The sequence below is a fragment of the Stegostoma tigrinum genome, chromosome 27, assembly GCF_030684315.1.
Source record: "Stegostoma tigrinum isolate sSteTig4 chromosome 27, sSteTig4.hap1, whole genome shotgun sequence".
NCBI classification, from domain to species: domain Eukaryota; kingdom Metazoa; phylum Chordata; class Chondrichthyes; order Orectolobiformes; family Stegostomatidae; genus Stegostoma; species Stegostoma tigrinum.
The window spans coordinates 45,411,069-45,431,151 of record NC_081380.1 but is presented as its reverse complement, the minus strand read 5'-3'; the positions used below and the strand labels follow the sequence as shown (position 1 = coordinate 45,431,151).

Here is a 20,083-nt window from a genome sequence, read left to right as displayed (position 1 = left end):
GTGGTGATCGGGGGAGGAGAATGTGAGTTCTGAACAAGGGGCAGAAATTAAAATTCAAGCCAGGCCATTCAGGAGGCATTTCCTCACACACACAGGAATGAGAGTCTGGAACATTCTCTCTTAAAATGCTGCTGAGCCTGAGCTCAACTGAATATGTCAAAACTGATATAAGTAAGGTTTTGAGTCAAGCTATTAAGACATAAGGAACATATCCATACCAACATATCCAAACCGATATCCATATCAAGCCCACCGACTCCCACAGCTACCTAGAATACACCTCCTCCCACCCACCTTCCTGCAAAAATGCCATCCCTTATTCCCAGTGATAATGGGAACTGCAGATGCTGGAGAATCCAAGATAATGAAATGTGAGGCTGGATGAACACAGCAGGCCCAGCAGCATCTCAGGAGCACAAAAGCTGACGTTTCGGGCCTAGACCCTTCATCAGAGAGGGGGATGGGGTGAGGGTTCTGGAATAAATAGGGAGAGAGGGGGAGGCGGACCGAAGATGGAGAGAAAAGAAGATAGGTAGGGAGGGGATAGGTCAGTCCAGGGAAGACGGACAGGTCAAGGAGGTGGGATGAGGTTAGTAGGTTATTCCCAATTCCTTTGACTCCGCCACATCTGCTCCCAGGATGAAGCATTCCACTCCTGAACTATCAGATGTCCTCGTTTTTCAAGGATTGCAACTTGTCCCCCTCAGTGGTCAAGAACGCCTTCAACCGTGTCTCCCGCAACTCCTCCCTCACACCCCCTCCCTGCAATAACAACCAAAACAGAATCTCCCTCATCCTCACGTACAACCCCACCAACCTCCGGATCTAATGCATCATCTTCCAACACTTCCGCCATCTGCAATCCGACCCCACCACTAAAGACATTTTTCCCTCCCCACCCTTATCTGCTTTCCGGAGGGGCCACTCTCTCCGTGACTCCCTTGCCCCTCCACAATCACCTCCAGCCCCACCACACCCGGCACTTTTCTCTGCAATCGCAGGAAGTGCTACACCTGCCCCTACACCTCACCCCCATCCCAAGCCCCAAGAAGACCTTCCACATCAAGCAGATGTTCACCTGCACATCTACTAAAGTGTTATACTGTATTCGCTGTTCCCGTTGTGGCGTCCTCTACATTGGAGAAACCAGGTGGAGGCTTAGGGGCTGCTTTGCAGAACACCTACTCTCAGTTCGCACTAAACAACTGCACCTCCCAGTCGCAAACCACTTCAACTCCCCCTCAAATTTCTCAGATGACCTGTCCATCCTGGGCCTCCTGCAGTGTCACAATGATGCTACCCGAATGTTGCAGAAACATCAACTCATATTCCGCTTGGGAACCCTGCAGCCCAATGGTATCAATGTGACCTTAACCAGCTTCAAAATCTCCCCTTCCCCCACCGCATCTCAAAACCAGCCCTGCCTGCCTAACCTGTTCTTCTTCCCACCTATCCCCTCCTCCCACCTCAAGCTGCACCCCATTTCCTACCTTCTAACCTCTTCCCGCCCCTTGACCTGTCCGTCCTTCCCGGACTGACCTATCCCCTCCCCAACTCCCCACCTACACTCACCTTTTGCTGGCTCCATCCCCACCTCTTGGCCTGTCTGTCTCCACTCCACTCCTGTCTTCTCCTCTATCCATTTTCTATCCGCCTCCCCCTCTCTCCCTATTTATTTCAGAACCCCCTTCCCCTCCCCCATTTCTGAAGAAGGATCTTGGCCCCGAAACATCAGCGTTGCTGCTCCTCTGATGCTGCTTGGCCTGCTGTGTTCATCCAGCTCTACATCTTGTTATCTCGGATTCTCCAGCATCTGCAGTTTCTACTATCTCCAGAGTTTTAGACTCAGCAATGATGAAGTTATGGTGACATCTTTCTGAGAGAAGGCCATGTCCTTATTTATCAGACTGGAGAGTTAACTAGCCTCCACTTGTTCCTATGTCCCTCATCCATTCAATATCTTCCTCCTGCCCGTTGGCCTCCAGCTCATTCCCACAGGTAGGTGTTCCATGAAAGTGAGCATTAGCAATGAAGATGGCCTTGGTCCCAGACTGATATCTGTATGGGTTATACACTGGGCACAGTGCCCACCCCCACTACCCATCATACAGTGGTTCCCCCTTCACTCCCACAGTTTAACATGGGATTATACTTCCATCGTTGCATTTCAGTTCCGATTAGAGCTGATTGATGCCAATCCTGGGATTGTGAAGTGAATTTGTCAGAGAGAAGTTGTGATTTATTGACACACTGGGAAGGACAGAAAGTGAGCACAGCAAGAGGCATGATTCACAACCGAGAAGTGAAACTCTTTGGGCCTTACAATAAAATGTCACAGTAACCGTCAATAGTGATTGACTTCGGAGTCCGCTTCCTTCGCAGAAAGACTTCTTCGACCTGAGGAAGGAGTAAAACATTTACCAATTTTAAAAAGAAAGATTTACGTTCATATAGCACGTGTCATCACATCACATCATTACACCGTTGTAATGAAACACTGGGACATACGGCAGCCAATTTATTGTATGAACAGTTCCCACAAATAATAGACCAAGACAATGTTATAAGAATATTTTAAAATCCTTTTTTCTCACGGCTGATGCAAATAAACAGCAACAACTATAGTTTTATATTTGAGTGATTAGCGGCAGCTCTGATATCATACAACGATACATCTCCTGGTCTGTTCGAAGTGATCATAGACACATAATGAGAAGTTAACTATTTTCCTTATTTATTCACGAGATGTGAGCACCACTGTGTCTGTCGGCCAGCATTTATTGCCCTATGCTTAATGCCCTGTAGATGGCGTAGTGAGCTGCCTTTTCCTGAACTGTTACAGACCATATGGTCTAACTACACCGAGCACTGATGGCAAACGAATTCCACATTTTTGACCCAGGAACAGTAAACAGGTTCCGGATCAGAATGGTGCATGGTTTAGTGGGGACTTGTAGGCAGTGGTGCTCCTACATATTTATTGCCCAAATTCTTCAGATGGTAGAGGTCACAGATTTGGAAGGTGCTGTTGGATGGGGCTTGGTGATGAGTACAGTTCGTCTTGTACATGGCACACCTTGTTGCTGCTGTCCATCGGTGAGGGAGGGAAATAAAGATTCAACCTGGTGGAAGATTGGGGTTTTCATCAAATGGGGTTACTCTGTCCTGGTTAAACCTCTTGCATAGTATTGAAGGTGTACTCATTCAGGTGAGTGGGGACGATTCCATCACGCTCCTGACCTGTGCCTTATAGATGGTGCACAGGGTTTGTCGAGACAAGAGGTGAGTTACTGTAGATTTCCCATGCTCCGACTTGCTCTTGTAGGCACAGTATCATGTGTCTGGCATGGTTATACCTCAACGGTAACTGTCAGGATGTCGACAGTGGGGATTCAGTGATGGGAATATGACATGTATCTGATCTGCCGTGGTTTGAGTGGATAGGATTTCAGGTTTACCTGTGTACTTTGCAAAATATTGAGGCAGAACCAGGAAAGTTGAAGGTGAAGTGAACTCGCACAAGACTCACCCCTTGAAAGAAAAGGTAGAGAGCCCCGAAGACTGTAATAACTTGTCCAGTAACCCGCAGGTAGCTTCCAGTTGTGGCCTCAATTTTGAATGGGGGCTGTATAAAGGATAAAGAAAAGCAACATTTTACTGAAGAGAAGCTGTGAGTGGAGCAGGTCAGGATTCACCTCATTTACGGCACTAGAATGACGGAGAAAAATATTTCTGCATTTATAAGGAAAACTAAATCATAACAAAGTCCAGCAATAGTTAGAGATTACATTAGTCCAGGAAATAAGCATGGAGACAAAAACAGAAGTTGCTGGAAAAGCTCAGCAGGTCTGGCAGCATCTGTGAAGGAGAAAACAGAGTTAACGTTTCGGGTCTGGTGACCCTTCCCCAGAACCGGACCTGAAACGTTAACTCTGTTTCCTCCTTCACAGATGCTGCCGGACCAGCTGAGCATTTCCAGCAACTTTGTTTTTGTTCCTGATTTACAGCATCCACAGTTCTTTTAGTTTTTATTTGATAGGGATGGAGAATTGCCTTGGTGGAGATTAGAAACAGTAGGGGAAAGAAGTCACTCTTGAATGGTCTTGAACCCTGAACAATGACCAATGTTCCCTCAGCACTGACACTCTGACAGTGCGGCGCTCCCTCAGCACTGACCCTCTGACAGTGCAGCACTCCCTCAGCACTGACCCTCCGACAGTGCTCACTCCCTCAGCACTGACCCTTCGACAGTGCGGCACTCCCTCAGCACTGACCCTTCGACAGTGCCCACTCCCTCAGCACTGACCCTCTGACAGTGCAGCGCTCCCTCAGTGCTGACCCTCCGACAGTGCGGCTCTCCCTCAGCACTGACCCTCCAACAGTGCCCACTTCCTCAGCACTGACCCTCCGACAGTGCGCACTCCCTCAGCACTGACCCTCCGACAGTGCGGTGCTCCCTCAGCACTGACCCTCCGACAGTGCGGTGCTCCCTCAGCACTGACAGGATCCATTGACAGTGAAATGCTCCCTCGATACTGATCCTCTGAAAGTGCATTGCTCCCTCATTATTGGAATGTTGAACTGCATCTTGTACGCAGGCCTCAGTGGGATTCTCTGGATCTATGACTATCTAGCCCACAGCCTAGAATGATAGCACTCAATTGCAGATGCACAGCTCAATTTGAGAAAGTTATCTACACCTTTTGTTCCTCAATCCGATTGTAGGCTGTAGTGGTGAAGATGATCATATAGGACAAGTAAATGAAGAACTTGATGTAAAAGATGAAGCTGGCAAATCTGTTCCACTTGTCCTGTAGCAGGTGCTTCAGCGGCTCTAAGTTTAGCATCTCGTGTCGGTTCTGACAAAATAGGAAAAAACCAGTTGGAATAGCTCTTTGGACAGTGTAGAGGGAGCTTTACTTTGTATCTAACTGCATGCTGTTCTTGTCCTGGGAGTGTTTGATGGGGACAATGTAGAGGGAGCTTTACTCTGTATCTAACCCTGTGCTGTCCCTGTTCCTGGGAGTGTTTGATGGGGGACAGTGTAGATGGAGCTTCACGCTGTATTTAACCCCGTGCTGTCCTTGCCCTGGGTATGTTTGATGGGGACAGTGTCGAGGGAGCTTTACTCTGTATCTAACCCCATGCTGTCCCTGTTCCTGGGAGTGTTTGATGGGGGACAGTGTAGAGAGAGCTTTACGCTGTATTTAACCCCGTGCTGTCCTTGCCCTGGGTATGTTTGATGGGGACAGTGTCGAGGGAGCTTTACTCTGTATCTAACCCCATGCTGTCCCTGTTCCTGGGAGTGTTTGATGGGGAACAGTGTGGAGAGAACTTTACTCTGTATCTAACCCTGTGCTGTCCCTGTTCCTGGGAGTGTTTGATGGGGAACAGTGTGGAGAGAACTTTACTCTGTATCTAACCCTGTGCTGTCCCTGCCCTGGGTATGTTTGATGGGAACAGTGTAGAGAGAGCTTTACTCTGTATCTAACCCCGTGCTGTCCCTGTTCCTGGGAGTGTTTGATGGGGACAGTGTAGGGAGAGCTTTACTCTGTATCTAACCCCGTGCTGTCCCTGTCCCTGGGAGTGTTTGATGGGGAACAGTGTGGAGAGAACTTTACTCTGTATCTAACCCTGTGCTGTCCCTGTCCTGGGTATGTTTGATGCACACAGTGTAGAGGAAGGTTTACTCAGTATCTAACCCTTGGAATATAGTCGATGTTTGACATGTCTAGTTAAGGCCAGATCTCTGTTCCATTTGATGCTGTAAACTACATGCTAAAAGCAGTGGGATTTTTCACAGTGTGGCTGTCAGAAGTAATGAACGTTTATAAATATAAGTTTCCTAATCAGGGATGTTGTAATAAAGGCCATTTTACCCTTTGTGGCAGTGCCAGGTTTTTGGAAGAGTTTACCAACTATATACCTTCTTCATTGTTTGGCCAATATTCCCTTTCCTGATAATAATTAAGTGAGCTTCTGAATGTAAATGATTCTTCTGGCCATTCCATCAGAACATTGCCAGCACAGTGTGTTTAAAACTGTCCCCTAATGTCCCTCCTTGGTTTTCCCTTTTCAAAATTATCTTAAATCTGTCTCCGATGGACACATGCCCATTGAGCCAAGAAAGCAGAACATACCGGAATCTCACTGCCATAGATGATAATCTCCAACACAGACTTTGCTTCATATGTGTCGAGAGCTGACAGGTCATACAGTGATGAGTGCACTGGCCCATATGCCCATTCAGTGAATTTCCTGGACAAGAATCGACATTCCACATCATGGATCTCCCTGCCAATGATGTGTTTCAACACCTGAAAATGACAAAGTGTTGAAAAGAATGCTTAGCAAAGAAGGAGGTGTTTAATAAACATAATGAATCAAACTGTTGGTCATTTCAGTGTTAATCCTAACCGAAAGGTCATTGCTAAATGCGTGCCGCTCTGTCGGAGGGTCAGTGCTGAAGGAGTGGGCACTGTCGGAGGGTCAGTGCTGAGGGAGCGCCGCACTGTCGGAGGGTCAGTGCTGAGGGAGCGCCGCACTGTCAGAGGGTCAGTGCTGAGGGAGTGGGCACTGTCGGAGGGTCAGTGCTGAGGGAAGGGGCACTGCCGGAGGGTCAGTGCTGAGGGAGTGGGCACTGCCGGAGGGTCAGTGCTGAGGGAGTGGGCACTGTCGGAGGGTCAGCGCTGAGGGAGTGGGCACTGTCAGAGGCTCAGCGCTGAGGGAGTGGGCACTATCGGAGGGTCAGTGCTGAGGGAGCGCCGCACTGTTAGAGGGTCGGTGCTGAGGGAGCGCCGCACTGTCGGAGAGTCAGTGCTGAGGGAGCCACCGCACTGTTGGAGGGTCAGTGCTGAGGGAGTGGGCACTGTCAGAGGCTCAGTGCTGAGGGAGCGCTGCATTGTCGGAGGGTCAGTGCTGAGGGAGTGGGCACTGTCGGAGGGTCAGTGCTGAGGGAGTGGGCACTGTCGGAGGATCAGTGCTGAGGGAGCCACTGCGCTGTTGGAGGGTCAGTGCTGAGGGAGTGGGCACTGTCGGAGGCTCAGCGCTGAGGGAATGGGCACTGTCGGAGGGTCAGTGCTGAGGGACTGGACACTGTCGGAGGGTCAGTGCTGAGGGAGCACTGCACTGCCGGAGGGTCAGTGCTGAGGGAGCGCTGGACTGTCGGAGGGTCAGTGCTGGGGGAGCGCCGCACAGTTGGAGGGTCAGTGCTGAGGGAGTGGGCACTGTCGGAGGGCCAGTGCTGAGTGAGCAGGCACTGTTGGAGGGTCAGTGCTGAGGAAGCGCCGCACTGTCGGAGGGTCAGTGCTGAGGGAGGTCCACACTGTCTCAGCACTGACCCTCCGACAGAGCCCACTCCCTCAGCACTAACTCTCCGACAGTGTGCGCTCCCTCAACACTGACCCTCCGACAGTGCGGCGCTCACTCAGCACTGACCCTCCGGCAGTGCCCCTTCCCTCAGCACTGAGCCTCCGGCAGTGCGGCACTGCCTCAGCACTGGCCCTCGGACAGTGCGGCTATCCCTCAGCACTGACCCACTGTCCGAGGGTCAGTGCTGAGGGATAGCCGCACTCTCCGAGGGCCAGTGCTGAGGCAGTGCCGCACTGCCGGAGGCTCAGTGCTGAGGGAAGGGGCACTGCCGGAGGGTCAGTGCTGAGTGAGCGCCGCACTGTCGGAGGGTCAGTGTTGAGGGAGCGCACACTGTCGGAGAGTTAGTGCTGAGGGAGTTGGCTCTGTCGGAGGGTCAGTGCTGAGGGAGCGCCACACTGTCGGAGGGAGAGTGCTGAGGGAGTGGGCACTGTCGGAGGCTCAGCGCTGAGGGAATGGGCACTGTCGGAGGGTCAGTGCTGAGGGACTGGACACTGTCGGAGGGTCAGTGCTGAGGGAGCACGGCACTGCCGGAGGGTCAGTGCTGAGGGAGCGCTGGACTGTCGGAGGGTCAGTGCTGGGGGAGTGGGCACTGTCGGAGGGTCAGTGCTGAGGGAAGGGGCACTGCCGGAGGGTCAGTGCTGAGGGAGTGGGCACTGCCGGAGGGTCAGTGCTGAGGGAGTGGGCACTGTCGGAGGGTCAGCGCTGAGGGAGTGGGCACTGTCAGAGGCTCAGCGCTGAGGGAGTGGGCACTATCGGAGGGTCAGTGCTGAGGGAGCGCCGCACTGTTAGAGGGTCGGTGCTGAGGGAGCGCCGCACTGTCGGAGAGTCAGTGCTGAGGGAGCCACCGCACTGTTGGAGGGTCAGTGCTGAGGGAGTGGGCACTGTCAGAGGCTCAGTGCTGAGGGAGCGCTGCATTGTCGGAGGGTCAGTGCTGAGGGAGTGGGCACTGTCGGAGGGTCAGTGCTGAGGGAGTGGGCACTGTCGGAGGATCAGTGCTGAGGGAGCCACTGCGCTGTTGGAGGGTCAGTGCTGAGGGAGTGGGCACTGTCGGAGGCTCAGCGCTGAGGGAATGGGCACTGTCGGAGGGTCAGTGCTGAGGGACTGGACACTGTCGGAGGGTCAGTGCTGAGGGAGCACTGCACTGCCGGAGGGTCAGTGCTGAGGGAGCGCTGGACTGTCGGAGGGTCAGTGCTGGGGGAGCGCCGCACAGTTGGAGGGTCAGTGCTGAGGGAGTGGGCACTGTCGGAGGGCCAGTGCTGATGAGCAGGCACTGTTGGAGGGTCAGTGCTGAGGAAGCGCCGCACTGTCGGAGGGTCAGTGCTGAGGGAGGTCCACACTGTCTCAGCACTGACCCTCCGACAGAGCCCACTCCCTCAGCACTAACTCTCCGACAGTGTGCGCTCCCTCAACACTGACCCTCCGACAGTGCGGCGCTCACTCAGCACTGACCCTCCGGCAGTGCCCCTTCCCTCAGCACTGAGCCTCCGGCAGTGCGGCACTGCCTCAGCACTGGCCCTCGGACAGTGCGGCTATCCCTCAGCACTGACCCACTGTCCGAGGGTCAGTGCTGAGGGATAGCCGCACTGTCCGAGGGCCAGTGCTGAGGCAGTGCCGCACTGCCGGAGGCTCAGTGCTGAGGGAAGGGGCACTGCCGGAGGGTCAGTGCTGAGTGAGCGCCGCACTGTCGGAGGGTCAGTGTTGAGGGAGCGCACACTGTCGGAGAGTTAGTGCTGAGGGAGTTGGCTCTGTCGGAGGGTCAGTGCTGAGGGAGCGCCACACTGTCGGAGGGAGAGTGCTGAGGGAGTGGGCACTGTCGGAGGCTCAGCGCTGAGGGAATGGGCACTGTCGGAGGGTCCGTGCTGAGGGACTGGACACTGTCGGAGGGTCAGTGCTGAGGGAGCACGGCACTGCCGGAGGGTCAGTGCTGAGGGAGCGCTGGACTGTCGGAGGGTCAGTGCTGGGGGAGCGCCGCACAGTTGGAGGGTCAGTGCTGAGGGAGTGGGCACTGTCGGAGGGCCAGTGCTGAGTGAGCAGGCACTGTTGGAGGGTCAGTGCTGAGGAAGCGCCGCACTGTCGGAGGGTCAGTGCTGAGGGAGGTCCACACTGTCCGAGGGTCAGTGCTGAGGGATAGCCGCACTGTCCGAGGGCCAGTGCTGAGGCAGTGCCGCACTGCCGGAGGCTCAGTGCTGAGGGAAGGGGCACTGCCGGAGGGTCAGTGCTGAGTGAGCGCCGCACTGTCGGAGGGTCAGTGTTGAGGGAGCGCACACTGTCGGAGAGTTAGTGCTGAGGGAGTGGGCTCTGTCGGAGGGTCAGTGCTGAGGGAGCGCCACACTGTCGGAGGGAGAGTGCTGAGGGAGTGGGCACTGTCGGAGGCTCAGCGCTGAGGGAATGGGCACTGTCGGAGGGTCAGTGCTGAGGGACTGGACACTGTCGGAGGGTCAGTGCTGAGGGAGCACGGCACTGCCGGAGGGTCAGTGCTGAGGGAGCGCTGGACTGTCGGAGGGTCAGTGCTGGGGGAGCGCCGCACAGTTGGAGGGTCAGTGCTGAGGGAGTGGGCACTGTCGGAGGGTCAGTGCTGAGTGAGCAGGCACTGTTGGAGGGTCAGTGCTGAGGGAGCGCCGCACTGTCGGAGGGTCAGTGCTGAGGGAGGTCCACACTGTCTGAGGGTCAGTGCTGAGGGATAGCCGCACTGTCCGAGGGCCAGTGCTGAGGCAGTGCCGCACTGCCGGAGGCTCAGTGCTGAGGGAAGGGGCACTGCCGGAGGGTCAGTGCTGAGTGTGCGCCGCACTGTCGGAGGGTCAGTGCTGAGGGAGCGCACACTGTCGGAGAGTTAGTGCTGAGGGAGTGGGCTCTGTCAGAGGGTCAGTGCTGAGGGAGCGCTGCATTGTCGGAGGGTCAGTGCTGAGGGAGTGGGCACTGTCGGAGGGTCAGTGCTGAGGGAGTGGGCACTGTCGGAGGATCAGTGCTGAGGGAGCCACTGCGCTGTTGGAGGGTCAGTGCTGAGGGAGTGGGCACTGTCGGAGGCTCAGCGCTGAGGGAATGGGCACTGTCGGAGGGTCAGTGCTGAGGGACTGGACACTGTCGGAGGGTCAGTGCTGAGGGAGCACTGCACTGCCGGAGGGTCAGTGCTGAGGGAGCGCTGGACTGTCGGAGGGTCAGTGCTGGGGGAGCGCCGCACAGTTGGAGGGTCAGTGCTGAGTGAGCAGGCACTGTTGGAGGGTCAGTGCTGAGGAAGCGCCGCACTGTCGGAGGGTCAGTGCTGAGGGAGGTCCACACTGTCCGAGGGTCAGTGCTGAGGGATAGCCGCACTGTCCGAGGGCCAGTGCTGAGGCAGTGCCGCACTGCCGGAGGCTCAGTGCTGAGGGAAGGGGCACTGCCGGAGGGTCAGTGCTGAGTGAGCGCCGCACTGTCGGAGGGTCAGTGTTGAGGGAGCGCACACTGTCGGAGAGTTAGTGCTGAGGGAGTGGGCTCTGTCGGAGGGTCAGTGCTGAGGGAGCGCCACACTGTCGGAGGGAGAGTGCTGAGGGAGTGGGCACTGTCGGAGGCTCAGTGCTGAGGGAATGGGCACTGTCGGAGGGTCAGTGCTGAGGGACTGGACACTGTCGGAGGGTCAGTGCTGAGGGAGCACTGCACTGCCGGAGGGTCAGTGCTGAGGGAGCGCTGGACTGTCGGAGGGTCAGTGCTGGGGGAGCGCCGCACAGTTGGAGGGTCAGTGCTGAGTGAGCAGGCACTGTTGGAGGGTCAGTGCTGAGGAAGCGCCGCACTGTCGGAGGGTCAGTGCTGAGGGAGGTCCACACTGTCCGAGGGTCAGTGCTGAGGGATAGCCGCACTGTCCGAGGGCCAGTGCTGAGGCAGTGCCGCACTGCCGGAGGCTCAGTGCTGAGGGAAGGGGAACTGCCGGAGGGTCAGTGCTGAGTGAGCGCCGCACTGTCGGAGGGTCAGTGTTGAGGGAGCGCACACTGTCGGAGAGTTAGTGCTGAGGGAGTGGGCTCTGTCGGAGGGTCAGTGCTGAGGGAGCGCCACACTGTCGGAGGGAGAGTGCTGAGGGAGTGGGCACTGTCGGAGGCTCAGTGCTGAGGGAATGGGCACTGTCGGAGGGTCAGTGCTGAGGGACTGGACACTGTCGGAGGGTCAGTGCTGAGGGAGCACTGCACTGCCGGAGGGTCAGTGCTGAGGGAGCGCTGGACTGTCGGAGGGTCAGTGCTGGGGGAGCGCCGCACAGTTGGAGGGTCAGTGCTGAGGGAGTGGGCACTGTCGGAGGGTCAGTGCTGCGTGAGCAGGCACTGTTGGCGGGTCAGTGCTGAGGGAGCGCCGCACTGTCGGAGGGTCAGTGCTGAGGGAGGTCCACACTGTCTGAGGGTCAGTGCTGAGGGATAGCCGCACTGTCCGAGGGCCAGTGCTGAGGCAGTGCCGCACTGCCGGAGGCTCAGTGCTGAGGGAAGGGGCACTGCCGGAGGGTCAGTGCTGAGTTTGCGCCGCACTGTTGGAGGGTCAGTGCTGAGGGAGTGGGCACTGTCAGAGGGTCAATGCTGAGGGAGTGGGCACTGTCAGAGGGTCAGTGCTGAGGGAGCGCCACACTGTCGGAGGGAGAGTGCTGAGGGAGTGGGCACTGTCAGACGGTCAGTGCTGAGGCAGCACCACACTGTCAGAGAGTCAGTTCTGAGGGAGTGGGCACTGTTGGAGGGTAAGTGCTGAGGGAGCGGGCACTGTCGGAGGGTCAGTGCTGAGGGAGCGTCACACTATCGGAGAGTCAGTGCTGAGGGAGCAGGCACTGTCGGAGGGTCAGTGCTGAGGGAGCGGGCACTGTCGGAGGGTCAGTGCTGAGGGAATGGGCACTGTCGGAGGGTCAGTGCTGAGGGAGTGGGCACTGTCGGAGGGTCAATGCTGAGGGAGTGGGCATTGTTGGAGGGTCAGTGCTGAGGGAGCGCCGCACTGTTGGAGGGTCAATGCTGAGGGAGTGGGCTCTGTCGGAGGGTCAGTGCTGAGGGAGTACCGTGCTGTCGGAGGGTCAGTGCTGAGGGAGTGCCGCACTGTTGGAGAGTCAGTGCTGAAGGAGCGGGCACTGTCGGAGGGTCAGTGCTGAGGGAGCGGGCACTGTCAAAGGGGCAGTGCTGAGGGAGCGTCACATTATCGGAGAGTCAGTGCTGAGGGAGCGGGCACTGTCGGAGGGTCAGTGCTGAGGGAGCGGGCACTGTCAAAGGGTCAGTGCTGAGGGAGCGGGCACTGTCAGAGGGTCAGTGCTGAGGGAGTGGGCACTGTCGGAGGATCAATGCTGAGGGAATGGGCACTGTCGGAAGGTCAGTGCTGAGGGAGTGGGCACTGTCGGAGGATCAATGCTGAGGGAGTGGGCACTGTCGGAGGGTCAGTGCTGAGGGAGCGCCGCACTGTTGGAGAGTCAGTGCTGAGGGAGTGGGCACTGTCAGAGGGTCAGTGCTGAGGGAGTGGGCACTGTCAGAGGGTCAGTGCTGAGGGAGCGCCGCACTGTTGGAGGGTCAGTGCTGAGGGAGTACCGTGCTGTCGGAGGGTTAGTGCTGAGGGAGCCACCCCGCCGCACAAAGGCATCTGAGCTGCTGTGCTCACACACACAGACTTTTTCATACACTGGGTGGGGTCAGCAAAACTCTGCTTTATTTCTGTCACGTGGCTGACCAGGCATCTCTCCCAACGATACTGCCTTCAAAGGATTTGGAAATTGATGCCTAACCTGTCTGGCCACATTCTGAATGCCCCTTGCATGGCATCAAGTCCTGAAGCAGGACTCGAACTTGGAACCTCTAGCTCAGAGGGTCACTGCACACTCCTGCACCAGAATCACCCGCACATGGAAATTATGGTCTAACTTTACTGTCCACAACCAGCAGAGAGCACTGATGGTGCGAAGTTAATGGGAGAAGCTGCCAGGTGTGTCATGCAACAAGGGGCCACTTCACTGCATCAAATGATGGGAACTATTTCTCCAGCCTCATTGTATCCTTCCTCACTCAGAGCAGTCAGGACTCCCCCACCTCGATTTTGCCTGTCTTTGCAGCCAGTTTCAAGGCGGTTAGTCCCTTTTTGTTCTTCACATTTTCTAGGTTCAGCTCTGGGTTGATCTTCACCCCCATCCTCAGCAGGTAATCGTACATGTGGATGATGAACTTGGTGTTCTCCTTGGTGTTGTCGGAGATGGAGACCAACGCATGGAGTACATTGTTCCCCATGGAGTCTGTAGCTGAGATATCTGCTGGGCTGTATGGGTTTTCCAGCAGGTGAGTCACCACATCCAGCTGGTTTGTGCAGGCAGCCAGTGAGAGAGGCAGCTCCCCTGTTGGTGGAAGAGATCAAGTCTCAACAACTATGATATGCATTTATATGGCATCCTCAATGTGATAAACACCCTTCACAGCATTACAATCAGAGACAATTAGACACAAAGTCAAATGAGGAAATATTAGGGCAGTCAAGGACATGGGTTTCAAGAAGCCTGGTAAAGGAGGGGAGAGAGAGACGCAGAGACCTTTAGGGAGGGAATTCTCAAGCTCAAGGCCCACACAAGGCATTGCGAATAGCGGTGGAGAGGGCTCAGGCATGCAGAGGCCTTGGAGGGGCTGGAGAAGGTTACAGACTTTGGAAGGGGCCAGGTCATGGAGGGACTTGAAAACAAGTATGGGAATTATAAAACTGAGGCATAACTGGAAACCGATTTTGATGAGAGAACGCAAGACTGTGGGAACAAGTGAGGGGACTTAGCGTAATTTAAGACATGGGAACTGACCTTTGGACAAGGCCAACTTTATGTAGTGCAGAAAATAGGCAGGAAGATCATTCATCAGAATAAGAATATTCATCAGAGCACTTGAAACGCCATAGCGTACGAGGCTATGGGCCAAGTGGTGGGAGATGTGTTTAGAATAGATGTTTGATGACCAGCATGGATACAATGGGCCTAAGGGCCTCTTTCTATGTAAGGGCTCTTTTCATATAATACTCAAGTCAAGAAATAACAAAGGTAACAAATACTGAGGATTTCAGAAGCAGATAAGCTGGTGAAGTAGCAGACAACGTTATAGAGGTCAAAAAAGATGGTTTTGTTAATGGAGCAGATATGAATTTGGAAGCTCATCTCCAGGTCAAATAGCACACTGTTGCAAACCACTTCGGAATGAACATAGAACAGTACAGCACAGTACAGGCCCTTCGGCCCACAATGTTGGGTCGACCTATTATCCAACTAAGATCAAACCACCCTGCATATCGTACATTTTTTTTCCATGTGCCTATCCAAGAGTCGCTTAAAAGTCTCTAATGTATCTGACTCCACTACCACTGCTGGCAGCACATTCCACACGCCCACCACTCTCTGTGTGACGAACCTGCCTTTGACATCTCCCCCATACCTTCCTCCAATCACCTTAAAATTATCTCCCCTCGTAACAGTTATTTCCGTCCTGGGAAAAAAGAATGCTCCATGGAATTGGGGAGGGAGGGATACAATGACAAGAAGACAGAGATTGGGACAGCAAATGGCTTTCACGTTCCCATTTCTTCACTGAAAGAGTGGCGAGCCTGTGGAATTCCTTACCCCGGGAAGTAGTTGATGCCAGAACATTGAATGCATTTGATAGATGACTAGATACAGCACTTGGGGCAAATGGAAATAAGGGTTATGGGGATAAAGCAGGTGTAGTCCATTGAGTTGAATGATCAGCCATGATCGTGATGAATGGCAGAACAGGCTCAAAGGGCTGAATGGCCTCCTCCTGCACCTATCTTCTACATTTCTATGAAAACGTTGATAGGAACACATAAAATTCATGTCTTATGAATCTTGTTTAAGCTAGTTTAACTAGAGCACAGCTGACCTGCATCTTAACTCCATCTATCTACCGTTAGACAAGAACTCTTGTGATGATGTGATAGTGTCCCTACCTCTGCTCCAGGAGGCACTTGCTCCAGAGGACTGTCATTGCATGCCTCAGCAGGATGATTATGAATATCTGTCACTAGTTATATCCCAGCTGCTACATGTCTATCATCTCCACTCTGTCATCTCATCTCCAAACCGATCCTCCATCAGACCTTGGAAGTGTTAAAGATATTCTGATCTTTGGCTCAAAGTGGACAATATCATTCTTCTACTTTTTAATCTCTGAATATTGCAGCACAAAATGAACTGAGTTTGCATTGGCCTTTAGAAGCATCCAGTTAGTCCCATTTCCCAGCTCTTCCCAATATCCCCATGTAGTGATTGGAATGAGGTTGGCCCCGTAGATCGCATTAAGTATGGGATCCCTGATTGGAGTTGTTAACCTGGGCCAGTCAGGGAGCTCTGGCTGACAGATAGGAACAGGATTTTCAGAGGGTCCCCTCAGTGTTGGGACTGACTCAGAGCTGGCTGGTCGGAGTCCGTGTATAGTGTAAATAAAGAGTGAGTTGGTCATGGGATACCGGCCTCTGTGCAGTTATTTCACCCCACAATTATTCTCCTTTGAGACCAGTGGATCAATTTGCCTTTGATTGTTGAGGGAATGCTTTCACTGGATCAAACCAGCTCCTGAAATTTGGCTCAGCTTGGTTTTCCTGGACAGATATATTTTGAGAAGTGAAGGAATCTTTTCTCCCAGAGGACAGAGAATGCATGGAATTATCTATCCCAGAGAGCTGTGAAGGCTAGATCACTGAGAAAATTTAAAGAGGAGGTAGATCTTTGTCATATGAGGGAATAGAGGACTATGAGGAGCTAGGATAGAAGAGCTAAGGCCTGGGCAAGTTGGTCTTGATTTTATTGAATGTTGGGATGGGCCCAAGGGGCCAACTGGCCTAGTCCTACTTTTATTTCTTTTGTTCTTATAAGAGTTGTGGACCTGTGCCTGGTAGGTTTGGTCCCTCTTGTGCCTTTCCCTGGTTAAGCACTTTTCTGGCAGTGGTTACATGTCTGGCTTTATGAACCTTTCCCCTGTTAGAATTTGACTAGGTTTTGTCCTGCTTCATGTTCTCATTATTTCCCAGGGCTCACTCGGTTTTTCTTACCAAAGTAAAATCCAGTCTGACCTTCCTTTTGCTTGAAGAATATACCATTGGCCTTGGCATGGACATTAGCACCATTGCGAAGCAGGAGAGCCACAAAATGCAGACACCGGCGTTCAATGGCAATGTGCAGTGCAGTCTGACCTGGGGTAGGATTGACAACTGATGAGTTGCTAAACAGACTGTTGGCAATATGTTGAATCCAGCAACAAAAGAGTTTCAGAGAAGGAACAGTCGGTAAAAAGTCAATATTACTTGAAAATGGACATATTGGTCACATGGTCATCCACTTTGCCGTAGCCAGGTGCATCTCATTCACCAGTTTCACTGCCTTTACCATCTGGCTCACAAGGTTTTATTGTAAATGTGTAGTTTATAACAAACACCAGTTTCCACCTTTCCCTCTGGATCCTTTTCTGGAAGCCAAACCCCAGCTGGGGAAGAATGCAACTGTTTTTAAAAAGTAAATCAAATCTCCAACTACCCAATATTTAATAACTAACACCACCCATTGGGAAACAGTGTGATAATAACAAAACTTAAACACTAGAGAGTGGAAAGCAAGATCGGGGGGAGGGGGTTGGTATTAACCAAGATGGTATCTGAGTAGGAGGTAATAAATACCAGCTCCTGTGGTGCCAATCTATCCTGAAAGGTTATGGGTTTACCAGCGAATATTGGATGCTGCCTCTCCAAAGGCTGACAGAACCCAAAGATCAGGAATGTCGGACTAAAACGTTTCAGCTTATTTTTTTAAAATTAAATAACCCAACTCTTAAACAGAAAGTCCAACAAGCATCACTTATTCTCAATCAACTCTGGAGCTGTTCTGGTTAACCTTGGTGCAGTGGTAGTGTCCCTAGCTCCGAGCCTGGAGACCCAGGTTCAAGCCCCACCTGATCCAGAGGTGCACAATGACATATCTGAACAGGTGGATTAGGAAATATCTCCTGGTTAACCTTCAAGCATCCATATTTCTAACTATAATGTCCGTCACTTTGCTGACAAGGTGCAGCTCAAAGACAATGTAGGCTCATAAACCTGTGACTGTTTGTGGAAGGGGATATTGGCATTCCCCTGAAGGCACCAGTTCCAGGAAACATCAAGAACCCAACAGGAGCTCCTGCAAAGACTAACAGATCTCCACTGATTGCCTGTATATATTAACACTAACCCCAGCCACCACCCCGAAATCCCAGTCGATATTGACACCACTCTTCCTCCAGAAATCCTTGTGAATACTTCCATCTGCTTCCCACCATGGATTCTTGTAAATATTAACACTGACATTCTCCCCCTCCCAATGAACTGCTGTACAATATGACATCACACTGCCCCTCCCTGGAATCTGCATGTACATTAACATCGACCATCTCCCAACGCCACCAAGCAACCCCAGTTTCTGTTAAAACATTTTGAAGGTCACTTTCATGATGACAGCTTTCAGGCTTCTCTTTACTACACTCCAGCCTGTTCAGTTTAATGGGAAGATATATCTGCTTTCTGGAGACATTGCTCATTGCTGTGAGGACTTTGTACCCTTGTAGTAGCTGTCGCTGTAGGCCGCATTGACAAAGTGGTTCAGGTTGTCAGTTTTCTCTGCAATTTCCAGTAGCACTGGGATCGTGTCATTCCTCTGGTTACTCAGGTTTAACAGTGCCTTCAGTAAAGCAGTTTTTCCAGTCTCTGGGTCTGAAACAGCAAACAAAAACAGCAGATTGTAATGTGGTCTCGCAGAAGAAAAAAAATCATTCAGCCCATCAAACCTGTCTATTTACATTCCCTGCTGGAACTCGTCCTTTCCTGATTTAATATTGGAACAGAAGGAGACCAGTCAACACCTTGGGATCGGTTACCCATCTAGTAGTATGTGAGATAGACAAGGGAGTCCAGGATTATCGGGGGGTTGGTGTGCAGAGTTGAGGCACAACTAGTTCAGCTTGATCTTGTTGAATGCTGGAGTAACAGAAAGGCCTATGGTCCCATGGGAAAAGTACCTGAAGTTATATGTGCATGAACCATTGAAGGTTGAAATGGTCAATAAAGCAAATAGATCAGTGATAATGGGAACTGCAGATGCTGGAGAATTCCAAGATAATAAAATGTGAGGCTGGATGAACACAGCAGGCCAAGCAGCATCTCAGGAGCACAAAAGCTGACGTTTCGGGCCTAGACCCTTCATCAGAGAGGGGGATGGGGAGAGGGAACTGGAATAAATAGGGAGAGAGGGGGAGGCGGACCGAAGATGGAGAGAAAAGAAGATAGGTGGAGAGGAGAGTATAGGTGGGGAGGTAGGGAGGGGATAGGTCAGTCCAGGGAAGATGGACAGGTCAAGGAGGTGGGATGAGGTGGTAGGTAGGAAATGGAGGTGCGGCTGAGGTGGGAGGAAGGGATGGGCGAGAGGAAGAACAGGTTAGGGAGGCAGAGACAGGCTGGGCTCGTTTTGGGATGCAGTGGGGGGAGGGGAAGAACTGGGCTGGTTGTGGGATGCGGTGGGGGAGGGGGAGATTTTGAAGCTGGTGAAGTCCACATTGATACTATTGGGCTGCAGGGTTCCCAAGCGGAATATGAGTTGCTGTTCCTGCAACCTTCGGGTGGCATCATTGTGGCACTGCAGGAGGCCCATGTTGGACATGTCATCTAAAGAATGGGAGGGGGAGTGGAAATGGTTTGCGACTGGGAGGTGCAGTTATTTATTGCGAACCGAGCAGAGGTGTTCTGCAAAGCAGTCCCCAAGCCTCCGCTTGGTTTCCCCAATGTAGAGGAAGCCACACTGGGTGCAATGGATACAATATACCACATTGGCAGATGTGCAGGTGAACATCTGCTTAATATGGAAGGTCATCTTGGGGCCTGGGATAGGGGTGAGGGAGGAGGTGTGGGGGCAAGTGTAGCATTTCCTGCAGTTGCAGGGGAAGGTGCCAGGTGTGGTGGGGTTGGAGGGCAGTGTGGAGCGGACAAGGGAGTTGCGGAGAGAGTGGTCTCCAAAGCAAATAAATTCCTGGCTTCATTATGTGGGAGCTGGAGTACAGTTACAGGGGAGCTATAAGAAACATTTATAAAACTCTGATTCAGTCCCAACTGGAATATAAACACCACAATTCAGGAAAGATGTGAAGGCATGAGAGAGGGCACAGAAAAGATTTACAAGGATGTGATCAGGGCTGAGGGACTTCAGTGAAGTAAACAGATTAGAGAAGCTGGGGCTATTGTCCTTAGAAAAGGCTGCGAGGAAATTTCATAAAGGTGTTCAAAATCATGAGCAGTCTGTAGAGTAAGTAGGGACAACATTTAAGGTAAAAAAAAGGAGGCATGAGGACAATCTTTTTTATGCCACTGAATACATTGCTTGAGAATGTGGTGGGGGCAGATTCAATCAGGACTTTCAAAAGGGTACCCACAGGGTATCAGAAAAGATCTGCAGCACAGTGGGGGAAGGGCAAGGGAGTGGGACTAGCCAAGGTGCTCTTGCAGAAAACACACACAGTGTGCTTGAATGACTACCACCCAGTCGCTCCGACTTTAATCATGAGGTGTTTTATGATGCTGGTCATGGCCCACATCAACTCTCATCTCCCAACTTTCCTCAATCCCCTATAATTTGCCTACCGATGTAACAGGTCCTCACAGGGTGCCATATCCCTAGCACTGCACGCATCCCTGGAACATCTGGACATCAAGGGCACCTCCATCAGACTCCTGCTCA

At 52.7% G+C, this 20,083-nt stretch overlaps 1 protein-coding gene across 1 annotated transcript in view; it reads right to left on the bottom strand.

The window, feature by feature from the left end:
- The window catches only part of LOC125464555 (transient receptor potential cation channel subfamily V member 1), a 48,675-nt gene that overhangs the window by 10,944 nt on the left and 17,648 nt on the right, over positions 1-20,083 (bottom strand). The window contains exons 4-10 of the mRNA XM_048557064.2: positions 17,917-18,069; positions 16,381-16,521; positions 13,377-13,675; positions 6,141-6,317; positions 4,701-4,859; positions 3,530-3,625; positions 2,324-2,397 (exon numbers count right to left, since the gene is read on the bottom strand). Of these exons, the coding sequence (XP_048413021.2) occupies positions 2,324-2,397; positions 3,530-3,625; positions 4,701-4,859; positions 6,141-6,317; positions 13,377-13,675; positions 16,381-16,521; positions 17,917-18,069 (1,099 nt within the window). The remainder of the gene's footprint in view (positions 1-2,323; positions 2,398-3,529; positions 3,626-4,700; positions 4,860-6,140; positions 6,318-13,376; positions 13,676-16,380; positions 16,522-17,916; positions 18,070-20,083) is intronic.